We start from the raw sequence: 16365 nt of genomic DNA on the forward strand, positions 1-16365 counted from the left end.
TAGTCTTGCTGAGTACCCCATACTCAGGGGAATCCTCCGTTGCTATTTCAGAACCCCAGCAGGAGTCCGCCGAGGAAGAAGCCCGGAAGAACTAGGGTATTTTGTGAGTCTTATAATACCCTAGAAATAAAACTCAGATGTTTAACTTTCACCTGGACTCGTTTATGTTTTAAACTTTTAGAACTGCTTTGACATGCATTATTAAGTTTGTTTCAAACTATGGTCTGTAATAATTCGCACCTTGGTATGTATGTAAAAATGTAATATTTGCTGATACCTTCCCTTCGTGGAAGCGATCCTGAAGTATGGCTAGGGGTCACGTCGTGGATGTTTCAAGGAGTCCTTGGGACACTCGACGGACTACCGGACTTATACTATTTTAAGTGCGTTTCGGATAATTGCTGGTCCGACAACAATTAGGCGCACTTAAACCAGTTTAAGTTGGGCGGTTCTGCCACATTTTTGCACACTGTATTTTTTAACAAATGTTTACATGTGGGATCCTGGTTGGTTTATAACATTTTTGTGGACCTTATATCATCACAAAACTACCATGTAACAGCGAGTGACGATTTTTTTTAGCTACAGTGGCAACTTTTATGACGTTCTGTAACTTTATCACTAAATTTGCTCGGATGTGAAACTTTATGACGTTTTCAGCTAGAAACGTCATAGATCTATGATGAGAACAAATGTGTCATAAAATTTTTTATCATACATCGGCACATTTCTTGTAGTGCTTGGTGCCTCCTTCTTTCTCTTCTTCCTTGCGGCCAGCGGTCCCCTTTTTTCTCTTCTTCCTCACGGCCGGCGGCCCCCTTCTTTCTCTTCTTCCTCATGGCCGGCACCCATTCTCTTCTTCCTCACAGCTCTGTTGCCCCTGCTCCACTCCCCTCCTCCACTTCGTCGCAGGCCTCTTCCCATGCACCTCTCCTCCGTAGCACCTTCCTTCGGTCTGACACCCATCGTTCGAATCCCCGTTGACCCTGAGCGTCACCTCCGCGGGGGAGAAGAAGAGAAGACGCCTCATGAGCCCTACCTTCCATGCGAGGAGGAGGCAGCGGTGCAGAGAAAGAGATGAAGATGTGTGAATTCCCAAATTTATGGTATGCACGTCCAAACACAGAATTGGCAGTTGACCCTAGTTGAATTCCATCTAGCAAAGTCATCTACATCCAAATTAACAATCGATTTGGTATTGAACCCATTTCAATATTCAATATCTAGGCTCATTTTGTATTGAACCCAATTAAATGCCAAGTCCTCCAATATCGACACAAAAACAGAGCCTTAGAACAGTTCAATTATTATAAATCTGCAACAAGCATATTTATTCCAATAATTCATTGACAATAGGATCAATCCTACTTTTGAAATCTTCATAATTTATTAAGCAAATGATATATATATATATATATATATCTAAACTGATGAACCAAAACACATCCCTTTGATGCAAAATTTTGACAGCAATGCTGGGAGTACTACCCTGTGTGGTCCACATATTTTAGATTAAACGTACAAATTTAAATTAGTTTAATTTAGTCTAGAAACTGTAAATCCAACCTAGAGCTCGTTACTGGAGCTATTCTGAACAGATCTTAATTGTTTTAGAATTCTCTCGGAGGACAACGCGTACCTGTTTCCTAATATACTACAAATGACGTAAAAAGTCTATTATATAAAACAAGAGTTTGTTAGAGACCACCATATTTTCCTGTACATCATCACTCACTTAAAGTTACAATCATTCGAGTCTATTCTTGCTCCTACAACGCTAGCTTGCATATTCATACACGTTTCAAAGTTTTGAGAAATTCAAATGGATGTAGAGTATCTTTTTTATTTGAACAATCCACAGTATCTAACGGTATCCACAATAAAACAACCCTAGTTGCTATCTATCACTGCCGTCCTCCGGCCGAAATCAGACAACGATATCCATGGACCTAGACCGCTGTATTGTTGCCAACGACAACCTAACAATCAGTTGCAGAAGTATCGAAAACAGTGGAAATAAAATCTTTGAAAATTAATTGCAAGTCGTCTATGTTTGTCGATGCAGTTTGGCCGGGGTAGATCCACTTGCTAGCGTGTAGGACGATCCAAGGTATTTTCATCAGCTGCTAATCAATGTAGTGCGCACTCCAATGTGGAACGAACCATGCATAAGTGTGGAATGGGCCTTCTAGATTTTAGTTTCTGCTAAGGCAGCTACCCCAAAGTTCATACTCTTCACAACAGCTGATGCCAAACATAACACGACGTATACGTTAGATGGAATGGAAGGATATGCAACTTCCAAACCAGCTTCAATTTGAAGACCTTTGACGGTTGACACCGACTTGAACTGACGTATAAGTTAGTCCTACTGACCGGACGGAATTGTTCAGCTCAGTTCAGTTCCAAGCCCTCTATATAAACCCTCGGCGTCCTGCCCTTCAACAGCACACCAACAATACAGTAGCTAGCTTCCCACAACACATACTACATCGAGCACACATATCCGCAATTCGGAATATAGCCAGGTACACTGTGAACAATAACAACCATGGCCTCCAACATTGGTGGCAACAAGCCCCGCATCACGGCCGCCTTGATGCTTCTTGCTGTCATCACCATGATGGGCCACATCTTCGTCGAGGTCGAGGCCCGAGACATGTCGGCTGGTGGCTACAGCGAGGAGGCCATGAAGGCGAGGCACCATAAGTGGATGGCGGAGCACGGCCGCACCTACAACGACGAGGCAGAGAAGGTGCACCGGTTCCAGGTATTCAAGGAGAATGCCGCTTTTGTTGACAGGTCCAATGCCATAGGTGGTAAGAAGTATCGCTTGGCGGTAAACAAGTTCGCCGACATGACCAACGATGAGTTCCTGGCCATTTACACTGGCTTCAAGCCAGTGCCTACCGTGGCCAAGAAGATGCCTGGTTTCAAGTACGAGAACTTTACACTGTCAGATGACCAGCAGGCGGTTGACTGGAGGAAGCAAGGTGCAGTCACCGGTGTCAAGAACCAGGGCACATGTGGTAATTATTCAATATCTATATATGCATACGAAGTAGTACTTCCTCCGTCCCACAATATAGCGATGTTTAGTCTTTTTCCAAGTCAAATATTTTCAAATTTAACTGCGAATAGGGAAATAATCATAAAGACTAATAGTATAAAAAATGCATCAGTAGATTTATCATGAAATCAACTATTATAATATGTAATCTTTTTATTTGAAATAAATTTTTTTTAAGGTATTGCAGGTCAAAGTTAAAAAGATTTGACTTTTGAAAAAACTAAACATATCTATATTTTATATTTTGGGACGTACATTCATCGTTCTTGAATGACCACATTATAACAGCAAAATTTGTGATGATCGAGACTAAAACCTTTAAACTTTGCAGGTTCTTGCTGGGCGTTTTCTGCGGTTGCAGCGGTGGAGGGCATCCATCAGATCACGACCGGCAATCTGATCTCGCTGTCGGAGCAGCAGGTGCTTGATTGCTCCACCGGAAACAACGGCTGCAACGGCGGCTCAATGGACAAAGCCTTCCAGTACATCATCAACAACGGTGGCCTTACCACTGAGGACACCTATCCATACACCGCTGCACAGGGCATGTGCCAGTCCGTCCAGCCCACGGTCACGATCAGCAGCTACCAGGACGTGCCCAGCAACAACGAGGATGCGCTCGCCACGGCCGTTGCCAACCAGCCTGTATCTGTGGCTGTCGACGCGCACAACTTCCAGTTCTACAATGGTGGAATAATGACCGGAGAAAGCTGCGGCAACAACTTGAACCATGCGGTGACGGCGGTTGGGTATGGCACGGCGGAGGATGGGAGCCAGTACTGGCTGCTCAAAAACCAGTGGGGGCAGAACTGGGGTGAAGGAGGATACATGAGGCTCGAGAGGGGCACTGGCGCCTGTGGTGTTGCCCAGCAAGCCTCCTACCCGGTGGCCAGCTACTAAAATGACAGACATAATCTGCATACATGATCGATGGCATGCATAAGAAAGATTAAGGAATAAAGCATGCGGACACGTATTTATATCTAAAATGTAAAAGGAAACCTAAAGCAGAACATTATACAACACTTGAAGTATAATATTTATGACATTTTTTCGAACTTATAGTTTCTTTATACACATGTAACCTTGTAAGTGTGTAATAACGAATCAAGAGAGTATATGAGAGCTCTTGTAAAGTGATGTGATGACACCTCTGCCTTTCTGCAAATATGAAAGTTTTGTTACATTCAAGTATAGCTCTCAAGTATAGCTAGTACAAATTAGTGCAATTAAAACACAGTTTTGCATCATCGTCATTACATTTGGCTTCTAATTTAGAGGACTATAGGTGGGCTAGACACGACATGGTGTGGCTCACATCGTCATCCGTGATTCACATTGAAGGTAGGGTTTAAGATTTAGAATAAAATGTAATCTTGTAACTGCAGAATTTGTTGTAAACCACTGTGTTTAGGATTCAGGGTTCAATCCATCTAACATCATCTCAATAATAGAATTGTACTTATGCCTGTAAAACACAAACCTCTATATTCGTACCTTGTCTCAACTACTAGACATAGACGTACTATCTATCATGGCACCACCAATGCTAAGTAGGCTATGCATCATCGATCTACAATCGACATATCATCACCTACCTTCTTTCAATGCAACAATATTGTCAAGTTATGGATTCTATCCAGCTATATCTCTGCACTCATTCCACTACGTAACACACTCGAAGAATTAGGAAGCAACCAGCAAGGAACGATGCACTGTAAGGACCTGTTTGGAATGGAATTTTTTCAAAGGAATTTCAAAGGAACGAGATTCCTGTATTTTGCTTACGTCATCTTGTGTTTGGAATGCAGGAATGAGTTTTTTCTTTCCTCCGAAACGGCTTCCTTTCCTATGTGAAATGGAGGAAACAAAACATCCACTCCAATCCCGAAATTTTTGTGCGCGCGTGAAGGAGAGCTAACGAGTAGGCTAATCAGAGTTTAAGGACCTGTTTAGCATGGCTCCACTCCATAACTTCAGCAACTCCAGCAAAAATTCCAGCCAAACACCCCAACTCTAAACCTCCATGGAGCTGCCAACTTCATGGAGCTATAGTGCAAATGGGGGTGGAGTTTTGAAGCACCTCTTTTGCAGCTCCAAAACCACCTCTTTCGAAACTCCTCGTGGAGTTGGTGGGTATGCCACTGGTTACAAAAAAATGGTTCATTCTTTTCCTCCGAGACTCCCCCGCGCCTGTTTTTCTCCGTCCCGCGCCTGTTTCCTCCAACGCCCGACCCCTCAATTCTTCGCCAGAGCACGGCCGCCGCCACCCACACCGGTGGCGCTTGAGGCCCGCCGCCTAGCCCCGCCGACCGTGTCTCCCGAGCCCCGCCAATGGCCACCCCCATCAACGCCCCGTCGACGGCCGCCATCCAACCATGTCAGGAGGAGATCCCCCGCCGACTGCAAGGTATTTTTTTTCAGTTCTGATTTGTTTTGTTTTGATTTGATTTGAAACTTGTCAATGAAATTTGCTACATTAGGTAACTTGGTTTGATTTGTATACATTGGGTAACTGGAATTAGGTAACTAACTTGGTTTGATTTGTATACATTTGTATACATATGGACAGTACCATTGTTATAGATATGGACAGTACCGGCTTGTAGATATTTTAAAATCCAAAATTTGTTATCTGTACTAGAAAAATATGGACAGTACCCGAGAGTTGTAGGGGGTCGGAGCCTTCGATGAGGTTGACCTCATCGCGCCCTGCCTGCTGCTTGATCTGCCTACACCTTCCTCTTCTAGAATCTCACCTCTCCTCAGAAATCGCACTGCCGCAGCTCATCCTTTCATGTGAAATGGGTCGCCGGTGTTGGAGCCGCCGTCCTCCCACCAGAAACAACTCCCAAGCAGTCCGGCCAGCCGCCGTGGCATGGCACCAGCATGCGCGGCCTTCTGGAGCAGCCGGCCACCGCGGCTCCCTAGCCCCGAGCGTTAACCTCCCTAGCTAGCCAGCTCCGATCTAAATAGTCCATAGCTTTCGCAAGACGAGAGAGATGAGGGAGCAATGGGACAGAGCTACGAGACGAGAATGACTAGATGAGAACAAACGAAGGGATAAAGATACAATGCTATGTAAAAAGAAAAAAAAGACTCAGGAACCATAGGCCCACGAGATGGCAAGCCAGACCGTTGAAAGAGTGTCTAGGCCCTCGTGGGTTTTGGTGATTGAATGACAAAAGCAATTCAAGAACTAATAAGCTTGTTGAGCTTTGGTAAATTTTTATTAGAAATGACAAAATCAAGCTCATGTCATACAAGCATGCAAAAGTAAAGAAATGACAAGCAAAGATTGAATTGAGTGACAGAGACAAAGATGGAAGTGAAATTATATGGTCACATTGGTTGTTTGCTTGTATAATCAAAGAAAGTTGAAAATTGCATGAGGATTGATCAAGATTACAACAATAATATAAGTGATCAAGAGCAATGGTGAATTGAATGGAATTTAAATGATAGGTTGCTTGGTCACATGGATGGTATTCCTTATTATCAAGAAAGAATATATTTGACTAAGTACTTAGTATTTCAAGGACATAATGTTGGTATAAGAACAATATTCAAGTATGAATCAAGTTCAAGTATTCAAAGATATGGATTTCAAATGGGTATTCATCGTTGATGTCAAAGCAAAGTTAAATTCAAAGTGGCATGATTGGAGGAAGAAGTCAAGCAAGTAATTAGCAACGAGGAACTAACCAAAGTTTGGTCAAGCGATAGCTTGAGCCCTGGGATCTTTGCTAGGGTGAAGAAGCTAGTGCTTAGGTGAACTTCGAGGAACCAATCAAGCCATGAAAAGTGAAGCATTGCAAAGCATTAAATTATTGTTGGATCATAAGAATTGAGGTGACTTGAGTATGTCAAGTTGATTATTGATCATATATATCGAGGAACATCAAGTCACTAGCTCAAGGAGGATAATGCTCAAGAAAGAGAGAAAGAAATACTAGGAAACCTCTCAAAGTGTGATTTTGATGAAAAGCGGCATGGTGAAGATATTCAAGCTCAAGTGGTTGATATTGTGTTTATTCTTTGATCTTGAGTATAGGTAATGCCGTACTATCAAGAGGGATGTAACGTGGATAACTTCGCTTATGTCTCGGTGCTCAAACCTAACCTTTCAAGTGCTAACATGAGAAAAACACTTATCACAACACTTGCACTGAGTGGTCTTGGAGCTTGTTTTCATTGGAAATGGATACCCCTCTAAATAAGCTTTCCGTAGAGTCCAAGATCATCGAATTTGGAGTCCGGAATAAAAAGTTATGGCCTTTTCCCTGAGGTGTCTTGTGCTGTCTAGTGGACCTGCGGAAATTTCGGAGAATCCTACGGAGATTTCGGAGAATTTTGCGAAGTTTTCAGAACTTTTTGAACCTAACGGCTAGTTTTGGGGTTCCGGAGTTTCCGGAGGTTTTTCCAGAGATTCCGGAACTTAACAGCCTAACAACTAGTTTTTGAGGATGGGTATTTATACCCCTCACCCCCTTCCATTTGTTGCTGCTGGTTCCCCACACGAAAACACATCTCCACAGCCCTTTTGAGCCCTCCTATCTCTAGGATTGTAAGAGATTTGAGAAGAGAAGAGATTTGGGTTGAGGATTTGAAAGATTGAGTGAAAGAGAGCAAATCCTTCCTTGAGCACTTGAGTTCATAGCAAGAAATCTTTGTGATGTTTGTTACTCTTGGAGGTCAAGCCTCCTAGACGGCTAGGCGTCGCCCGGTGAGCACCCAAGCTTGTGTTGTGCTGCGGGGTGTTTGTGAAGGCTTCGACTTCACCTCCGCAAGGGAAGCAATCAAGAAGTGAAGTGGGGAAAGAGTTGAGAGCGACCTGGCTTCATTGGAAGCACCCAATGGAGACGTAGGAATCCTCGGTGAAGGAATCCGAACCTCGATAAACAAATCCTTATGTGTCTTGTGCTTGATTTGTTGATTTCGCTAGTTGTTGCTTGTGCTAGCTCATCTCTAGGTTTCATCTTTATGTATCATTTGAGAAGGTTTGAGCTACAAGTATCTAGTGAAATATCTTGGTACCAACTCAATGATATATGGTAATTCATCGATCTACTTTTGGTTGAGTTCTGCATGGGCGCGTTGTGAGTTTTTCATTATCTCCAGATACTCCGTAAATTTCCACAGAATCTTCGCAAATTGCGAAGAATCCGAAAAATCTCCGAAGTTTCCTTAAATTATTGATGTAAGTTTCTTTCTGTAAAACCTCAGATTCTTCTATTCACCCCCTCTAGACGTCATCAAAGGTCCTTTCAACCGTGTACATGCAGCTGGTTAAAAAACAATAATGTTAACTAATATATTATTAAAAGCTAATATCTTTTATCGCTAGCGTGTGTTTCTTATTAATGGTACTATAGTTCCTAGGCTCCGAACACTCTTTCTATCAATTCCTGCATTTTTCCAATCCTCTGTTTTACTACTACACCCTCATCCAATCCCTACATTTTTTTTCCATTCCTCTGTTTTCAATTCTTTCGTTCCAAACAGGCCTACTAGTGCTCTAAGAAAAAAAGAAGCACATAAACCAGTAAAAGCGAGCTCGAGCAGTAAATCCACGCGAACCATAAGAGCGATACAAGAAGCATTGCTTAATAAACCATGACCGACCAGAACATTGTAATTTCTCAATAGACCTTCCAATGACCATTATCGACAATAATCACACAAGAATAATATACGCATGAACAAATTAAAGACAACAAACTTGTCAAATTTTAGCCTTCTTTCTGAATAGCCGAGAGATGGTAGATCCACCGACAGAGTGAATTTAATTCTCACGCCTACTTGAAAATGAAACCTGTAAAATAATCAAAAGGCACAGTTGGGTTACAAACACTATACATAAAAGAAAACTCAGTTACATAAAATACAAAATCATTCCCTTTTAGAGGGATGACTCAACTTGGACACAAGAAAAATATTTTAGAACTATGAATATATCTAACTGATAAAAAATATCTATAAGGAAGAATTGAACTAAAAGTAAAATAACTATCCTTGTGCTGGTGCTACAGTACATCATGAACAGTGCGACGTAAACATGTTATAATTAAACTTCTTGAAGGGTTTCAATGGGAAATAACTAATATGTATTTTCTTTTCAGTAATGAGAAAGCATTAGAAAGAAGGAAAATGAAAAATGAGTTACCATGAAAATGAGTACAGCTTTCTAACTCTATGAAAATTAAGCTTGTAAGTAATTAGCAATATATAAGCAATTGCTAAGCATATAAAACTGAAAGAAGTGGGACAATAAAATAAAATCATGAAGGAAATTGATAAAGAAGTTGTATGAACTCCTTAGGAACAAAAAGAGCATTTGAAAACAAAGTTAGGATACAACACTATTGTTTATATAACCACAGAAAGAAGAAACGTATGAAGAAAAGTGGCTAATAAATGCATACAATTGGATTTTACAGACAAGCATGATTATTGCCATTTGGTCACCAAGGTCATTTACCTGCTCATATATAGCGAGCACCGGAAAACAAGTAACGGATAGAACTAGTACTTGACAAGGCAAGCTATTATATTCCTGCTTATATCTTGTAGATGCAGGAATTTCTGATTCTGCATAAAGGTAACTAGCAAGCCAACTTATTATTTGAATAATAAGTTGGCTTCCTAGTTACCTTCATGCAGAAACAGAAATTTCAGCTCCCACTGGTTGCTAGTTACCAGCAGCTTATTATAGTTGCTTAGAATTGTTGGTAAAAAAAATAGTTGCTCAGAATAACTCAATTCAGATATTAGTGCTAGTGTTCAGAACTAATCAACAAGTCAACTATTCCAACTATCAATCAAGTCAAGATTAAACCTCAACTTCCTGGACAATACAGGGAATACAATGGATTAGATTGTGCTCCCTTTTGTCCCCAGTCCCACAACAGCAGCATTTATCAATTAATTTGACACTAGAAAAATTTAATCTTCTTTCTAACAAACTTATGAGCTTATTCAGTCTTTGTTTCCATCCCCACAATAGAAGGTAAATTTCAGAGATACAGAACGCATCAAGAGTGTACTGTCACCAGTTTGCTTACATATGTTAAATGTACAAAGAAACTTGAGAACTTTGCGAACTTTCTCATCAACCACTTCACATTTGATTTCGATTTCCTTAAGGTGTTTTTATATTGCAGCTGTTCTATCAGTTGGATTGTACCTTCCTATCATTTCCAATTTATGTTTAGGTCCCTGTAGAAAACATAAGCATTTTACCAAGATCAATCAATAGTGTACAATTGCTTCAACAAGGCAGCACCATCCACTTTCAACAAAAAAAATATATACACACCTTGGAGAAAAGATGAAGAGTGAGCTTCTCCAGAATAGGTGAATGCTTGAGAATGCAAGTCAGTGCAGGGAAGTCAGGTGCCACACACCAGCAGTCATTGAGTATCAAAGTCTTCAGCCTGCTGAATATAGGGCACCATTTCAAATCCCTTTCGTAGATAAACCGGACAAGTGCAGGCAGAAACCAGAAGGATCAATCGATACTCAGTGTGAAATATGAAATGATTAAAGAACTCCAATTGTAGAGAACCTCAATGAGTGCACGGAAGCAAATAACTGGATAGAGATACTGCAACAGAAATAATGCGAAAATATAAAGGTGTACTGTTGAAGCCAAAAGTGTATGCATACCACTTTGGATTCAGATATCAATGCCAAATTCTCAGCTTCTGATAAACCTTCCAGAAGCATACACTTGTAGTTGCAATCCACAGCACCATAACAAGAGTAGCAATCCTCACCATCACAATCCCCAGAGTAATCATCACAATACCCAGAGTCCAAATTCTCGTGGATGGCTCTAACAAATGCCCCTTGTAACGACGGCATGATCTCAAGAACAGGAGCCCTGTACAAATGGCCATCCAGCCTCAGTGAAACAAGACTCGGGGCATGAATAACAGTGCTGGAGACTTTGCTGAAAATGCAGCTTGTCATGCATAAGTGTTTCAGGGACTCTGATGAGACCTTATAGGCATCCCAAAACTCGCAGGACTCAATCACTAGATGCTCCAACGATGGGCACCCCGAGAAGTCGCAGAAAGTATTCTTCAAGTCCAGGCCCTCGAGCTGCAGCCTCGTCAGGAGCTGGGACACAAGGGGGCGGTCCTCCAGCTCAAAGCCGTCGACCCAGATGTTTTCGAGCCTGAGCGTCCGAACCTTGCACTCCACGGCGTGCTGGACCCAGCGGCTGAGGCAGCTCGTGTCGTCGCCGTCGCCGTCGAAGGTACAGAACCTGAGCTCGAACGTCTCGAGGGGAGCCTGCCCTCTGAGGAGCAGGATACGTTCCAAGAAGTCCCGGATCCGCTTCGGGGACGGCGGCCCTTCTCCGGAGTCCCCCTCGCTGCCGCCGGCGAGGCACGAGACGCGCAGGCCCGTGGCGTTACGCCAGAGGTGACGCCAGCGCCGGGCCAGCACGCACGTACGAACGGCCTCTGGCGACGGCAGGAAGCCTAGGATGTGCTCGAGGACGCCGTCCGGCAGAGCGTCTATACCAGCCGGCGCCGGTGCCGGCGCCGTGGGCGCCGTGCTCTTGGCCTTTTTCCCACGAGGCATCCCGTCGAACAGGCGGCGGGCGTCGAGCCGACGCTGCGGATTTTGGCAAGAGGCGATCATCAGAGTAAAGCGGTGAAGGGGAGGAGGACGGAAGCCTCGCCTACCAGCTCACCTGGCCGCCGGAGGGCGGTGGCTTCAACGCGGGTGGGTGAAGGAGATGAAGAGGCGGTGGAGCTCGTGTTCATTCGGTCAGCCCATACTTAGCGGGTAACGCCATGGGATTAGAGTCTTTGACAACCAATTCACATCTAGGAGTATACGAAATTAATTGGTGATATTAACGTGAAATTAATGATCACCTTAAAGAAGGAAGAATGCCAAACGGACGCCAACGAAATAACAGTACTGTTTTGTAGCTAGACGAGAGATGTAATCGCGTAGGCGTACCATCAGTTCATCACGAAACGGGCTGGGCTCGGAATTTGAAAAGGCCCAAGAAAGGATTGCCCACGACCGTAAGCGGTAGAGGCCGTCCCAGAGAACCCTACCCTGCCCTCTCATCTCCTCTTGTTGCCCGCCTACCGCCGCCATTCTGCGCGGCGCCTCTGCCCCTGCTCTCACCGCCGTCTCGCGTGAAGCCGCCGAGGTACAGTCCAGATTCCCGTCTATCGATAGTTGGAATGTCACCATCTAGATCAACTTGCTCTGTTTTTTCCCCTATTTTCTTGGTAGCTTGTAGCGCAGATGTGCGTTATCACTTATCAGGTTGGTTTAGGTAGATGGTTTCCTGCCCGTATTTGTTTCAGCCCCCGGACTCTGATTTAGCCGAGTTGCATGAAGGATTCATAAATATTGCTGGAATCTGAATGAATATGACTGACTGGCTGACTGCTCCCTAGATACCTGTAGCTTGTCAAAGAAAGAAACTGAAAAACAATTCGGCATGTGGAATTAGCTGACGTGCTACATTACACAATTCTGCAGCTTTTGGTGAGATAGGTGGCTGATCTTACTGCATGGTGATTCCATTTATGTTAATACCGTTTTATATTTTTTAGGATGATAGTGGCTCAAAGTCTTTTTCCTTACTTTGGATCATTTGCAATTGTTGACAGTAGGGTGCATTTCGTTTCTATGGATGCTACATTCATTTATGGTAATACTGTTTAATAATTTTGAGGAATTCATTTGATCACATGTAGATTTTTAGGATGATAGTGGCTCAAAATCGTTCTCCTTACTTTTGGATCATTTGTAATTGTCAAAGTAGAGCTGCAAAAACATGTGTTTGCTGCTATTTGAATGTTTAATTCATCAATCAGTAATTTATGCAGGCTAGTATTTTCTGAAGAGTTACAACGTGATGTGTATTTTGATAAGAGGACAATTTCATAGTTGATAAATGCCTTCAAAGCTCTTTTGGTTCAGAGGTTAACTTTGGTTGAACTTTAGTGTCAGCTCAAGCTAGAGAAGATGTTTACGGCAAGGAGGAAGATCCAGAAGGACAAGGGTGTAGAGCCAACTGAGTTTGAGGACACAGTTGCCCAGGTTAGACCCTTTGAATTGCTCAGTTGTCTGTTTACTCTTTGAAATTCTAGAGTCTAATTTTCCGTGCTGCAGGCATTCTTTGACCTCGAGAATGGGAATCAGGAGCTTAAGAGTGACTTGAAGGACCTTTACATCAATGGAGCAGTGTGTGTATCTTCTGCCTTGCTTATGTTTTTGAACTTTGGGTGCATTTGGTGTAATCTAATTTGAATAAATTCTTTTCATTGTTTTGTGCAGGCAGATGGACGTGCCTGGCAACAGGAAGGCTGTTATCATCCATGTCCCATACATGCTTCAAAAGTCTTACAAGAAGATTCATGTGAGGCTTATTCGGGAGCTTGAGAAGAAGTTCAGTGGGAAGGTGCGAAAATGATCTACAGTTTTGCATTTACATAATATACTTCTTGAAGCATATGTCATATGTGCTATGCCCAGTAGCTTCAATATTTTTAAAGCTCTTGTCCTGAGAACTGGATTGCTCAAAACTATTGGAAACAAATCTGACAAGTGACAAGCTGCTTGTTTGTGTTGAGTGTTGGTTGTTGTAGCTTTAACAACAAACTGCTTAACATATATGAGTCTTCCTCTAAAGAGAGCTATTACTCCTAGATTTAAACTTGTGAGTTTTAGACTTGGATGCATGAATCAAGGACATAGATGAAAATGAGTTTGTTACCCTACAGTTATTCCCTTGTAGGAAAAGATACTTTATTTATTTATGACAGTGATAGCATTCATTCAGCAAGGGCGTAAGGTGTGAAAAAGAGAGAGAAAATGTGTCTAAAAGCTTTATGACTTATATTTAGAGAAAAGTTGAGAAGATCTACCGTAAAGGCAATTGGTGGGAATAGTAACTTTTAGTTGATTGGCTGTACACCTTCCTTGTGGAAGATAGAAAACGGTACTCAATTTACATTATCCTCATAATGAACATGTTGACTAGAAAAATGACTGTATTTGAAATGTAGATGGATAAAATTTACTCAGACCTGTGCAGTCTGGGACACTAGTGCTTGGTTAGTTTGCTGGGTTTTTTTCCACGTATGATAGATCATCTGTAGCTCTTCTGCAATTAAGTCATATTTTGGACATAGTGAGCACATTTGTATCTGTATTACTCAACGTGTATAGGATTTCCCTGATAATAGATACTGGGAATTGAGTAAAATTGTTTTATTTTTTCAAAATACATCAAGCATGTATTTTGTTCTAAAACATGACCTTTGGTGAGTGATTAGGCATGCATATTTATTTGAAACCTTGTTTATTGTATTATGGGCATTTGTAGGAACTGAACCTGAAGGGCATTTTATTTTATTTAGCACCTTGCTAGTTTTTAAGAGATGTTTTTATTTATTTAGTCCAGAGTTTCTACTAATCCTTAGGCTTCAAGTTGGTATGTAGCATTATAAATGATTGAGAATGATTACTTTTTACAGTTGTATTGTTATATTTCCTGTTAATGCTTGATCAGCTGTCATGACTTCATTTTTACTCTGTGCTAATTTGATTTAGGATGTTGTTCTCATTGCGACTAGAAGAATTGTGAGGCCCCCAAAGAAGGGCTCAGCTGTTGTCCGTCCCCGTAGCCGCACTCTTACCACTGTTCATGATGGCATTTTGGAAGATGTTGTGTACCCAGCTGAGATTGTTGGAAAGCGTGTTAGATACCACTTGGATGGTGCAAAAGTCATGAAGGTATGTTTGATATGAATCATAGAAACACAGCTGCTCATTCAGTATATCTGTAGTTGTAATTTGTAAATATGGCATCTTGCTCTCTTTCTGTTTTCGAGCTGGATATGCAATTAGTTTGTCTTAAGTTCGCATGTTCTTGTATTCTGTTTTCTAGTTGGCAGTGCAATTTATAGCAATTGTTCCTTCCTTGTAAATGAAAAGATAGAAACACAGCATTACCCTCAAAATATATTAGATGTGTCTTAAGCATCTTTCCCTTTAGAAACACTAAGGGTGGATTTGTTTCAATTCTTCGATTTGATTCTTTGAAATTAGTACTTCACTTCAGTTGTTTGCCTATAATAAAATCATTTGTCATTTGTCATTTGTTTATTGTGATGCTTTTGAATCAATCTGTGCATCTGCATACAGAATGCAATGGTGTTACATTGGTCATATCTTGAAAAGGACCATTCATGGTCTTTATGCTTTCTTTCCAAATTCAACAACACTGATGATACACATCTTTGGTGTGACAGGTCTTCCTGGATCCAAAGGAGCGAACCAACACTGAGTACAAGCTCGACACTTTCAGCACAGTCTACCGGAGGCTTTGTGGGAAGGAGGTTGTGTTTGACTACCCCGTGGCTGAGAGCGCTTGAGGTTGCTTGGCCTTTCGGCAGGTGCCTAGTTTGCCACTTGACCCAGTTTCGTCTATCTGCAACGGAGATTACCATATGTTCCATGCGTGAAATAGTGTTCAGCATCCAGGAATATGCCAATCTCGTTTCTTCTTAAAGCTGTCTTGGATTGTACAAATGCTTTGCATTGCAGTTCTAGTTATGTGTACTGTTTTGCGATAAGCATGATCTATCTGCAGATAAAAAGAAGAATTTTGACATGTGCCGGCTTGAGCATCAGTTCATAACTTATTTTTTTCTGCCTACTGGTGTTTTTTTTTACCCCGACAAATTTTGTAGCATCAGAATCAGTAGGGGGAGCGCAAAGCATGTCAAGAAAATAAGGAAAAGAAGTTTAAATCTGGGGATCAGTCTGTATTCGACACAGTAGGGAGTTTAGTTTTTGTAGCAAACCCAAATGATGCCTGAAGATCAGTTTCAGCAAAAGAAGGCGTCTGCGATGAAGCCATTGCAAGCCAGCATGTATAGGGCTCTCAGATCGACCTTTTGCTACAACCACAAAAGGAAAGTAACAAGGGTTTGTTTGTTTCTTTAGTTCCTCTTAAAATTCCTATCACATCAAATGTTTAGATACTGATTAGGAGTATTAAATATAGGTTAATTACAAAACTAATTGCACAGATGGAGACTAATTTGCGAGACGAATCTATTAAGTCTAATTAGTCTATGATTTGACAATGTGATGCTACAGTAAACATGTGCTACTGATGGATTAATTAGGCTTAATAGATTCATCTTGTGAATTAGCCTCCATCTGTGTAATTAGTTTTATAATTAACTCATGTTTAATTCTCCTAATTAGTCTCTGAATATTCGATGTGATATGAATTTTAGTCC

The 16365-nt window shown here is 41.8% G+C and overlaps 3 protein-coding genes across 4 annotated transcripts; 2 read left to right on the top strand and 1 right to left on the bottom strand.

Moving 5' to 3' along the window:
- The first annotated feature begins 2435 nt into the window (after nucleotides 1–2435).
- On the top strand, nucleotides 2436–4238 carry LOC117849989 (senescence-specific cysteine protease SAG39). The gene is made up of 2 exons (XM_034731751.2): nucleotides 2436–3029; nucleotides 3402–4238. Exons 1-2 carry the CDS (start codon nucleotides 2552–2554, stop codon nucleotides 3968–3970), a joined length of 1047 nt encoding a protein of 348 aa, XP_034587642.1. The 5' UTR covers nucleotides 2436–2551; the 3' UTR covers nucleotides 3971–4238.
- A 6223-nt stretch (nucleotides 4239–10461) lies between these two features.
- Nucleotides 10462–11815, bottom strand: LOC117850518 (F-box/LRR-repeat protein At4g14096). Its single transcript, XM_072292824.1, has one exon. It carries the CDS (start codon nucleotides 11720–11722, stop codon nucleotides 10613–10615), a length of 1110 nt encoding a protein of 369 aa, XP_072148925.1. The 5' UTR covers nucleotides 11723–11815; the 3' UTR covers nucleotides 10462–10612.
- Nucleotides 11816–12089: 274 nt separating this feature from the next.
- Nucleotides 12090–15728, top strand: LOC117847090 (small ribosomal subunit protein eS7). 2 transcript variants are annotated; one of them, XM_034728247.2, is made up of 6 exons: nucleotides 12090–12248; nucleotides 13055–13150; nucleotides 13223–13296; nucleotides 13388–13511; nucleotides 14666–14848; nucleotides 15367–15728. In XM_034728247.2, exons 2-6 carry the CDS (start codon nucleotides 13076–13078, stop codon nucleotides 15487–15489), a joined length of 579 nt encoding a protein of 192 aa, XP_034584138.1. In that variant the 5' UTR covers nucleotides 12090–12248; nucleotides 13055–13075; the 3' UTR covers nucleotides 15490–15728. The 2 variants fall into 2 exon arrangements, with proteins under 2 accessions (XP_034584138.1, XP_034584140.1); XM_034728249.2 differs by lacking the exon at nucleotides 12090–12248 and adding an exon at nucleotides 12496–12592.
- The last annotated feature ends 637 nt before the right edge of the window (nucleotides 15729–16365 follow it).

The sequence above is a fragment of the Setaria viridis genome, chromosome 3 (assembly GCF_005286985.2).
Source record: "Setaria viridis chromosome 3, Setaria_viridis_v4.0, whole genome shotgun sequence".
Taxonomy (NCBI): Eukaryota; Viridiplantae; Streptophyta; class Magnoliopsida; order Poales; family Poaceae; genus Setaria; species Setaria viridis.

Excerpts from the sequence above, each read along its gene's own strand:
- LOC117849989 (XM_034731751.2), top strand. The coding sequence starts at position 2,552 with ATGGCCTCCAACATTGGTGGCAACAAGCCCCGCATCACGGCCGCCTTG. Across the intron at positions 3,030-3,401 it reads CAAGAACCAGGGCACATGTG|GTTCTTGCTGGGCGTTTTCT; the intron begins GTAATTATTCAA and ends TAAACTTTGCAG.
- LOC117850518 (XM_072292824.1), bottom strand. The coding sequence starts at position 11,722 with ATGATCGCCTCTTGCCAAAATCCGCAGCGTCGGCTCGACGCCCGCCGC.
- LOC117847090 (XM_034728247.2), top strand. The coding sequence starts at position 13,076 with ATGTTTACGGCAAGGAGGAAGATCCAGAAGGACAAGGGTGTAGAGCCA. Across the intron at positions 13,151-13,222 it reads TTGAGGACACAGTTGCCCAG|GCATTCTTTGACCTCGAGAA; the intron begins GTTAGACCCTTT and ends TCCGTGCTGCAG. Across the intron at positions 13,297-13,387 it reads CTTTACATCAATGGAGCAGT|GCAGATGGACGTGCCTGGCA; the intron begins GTGTGTATCTTC and ends TGTTTTGTGCAG.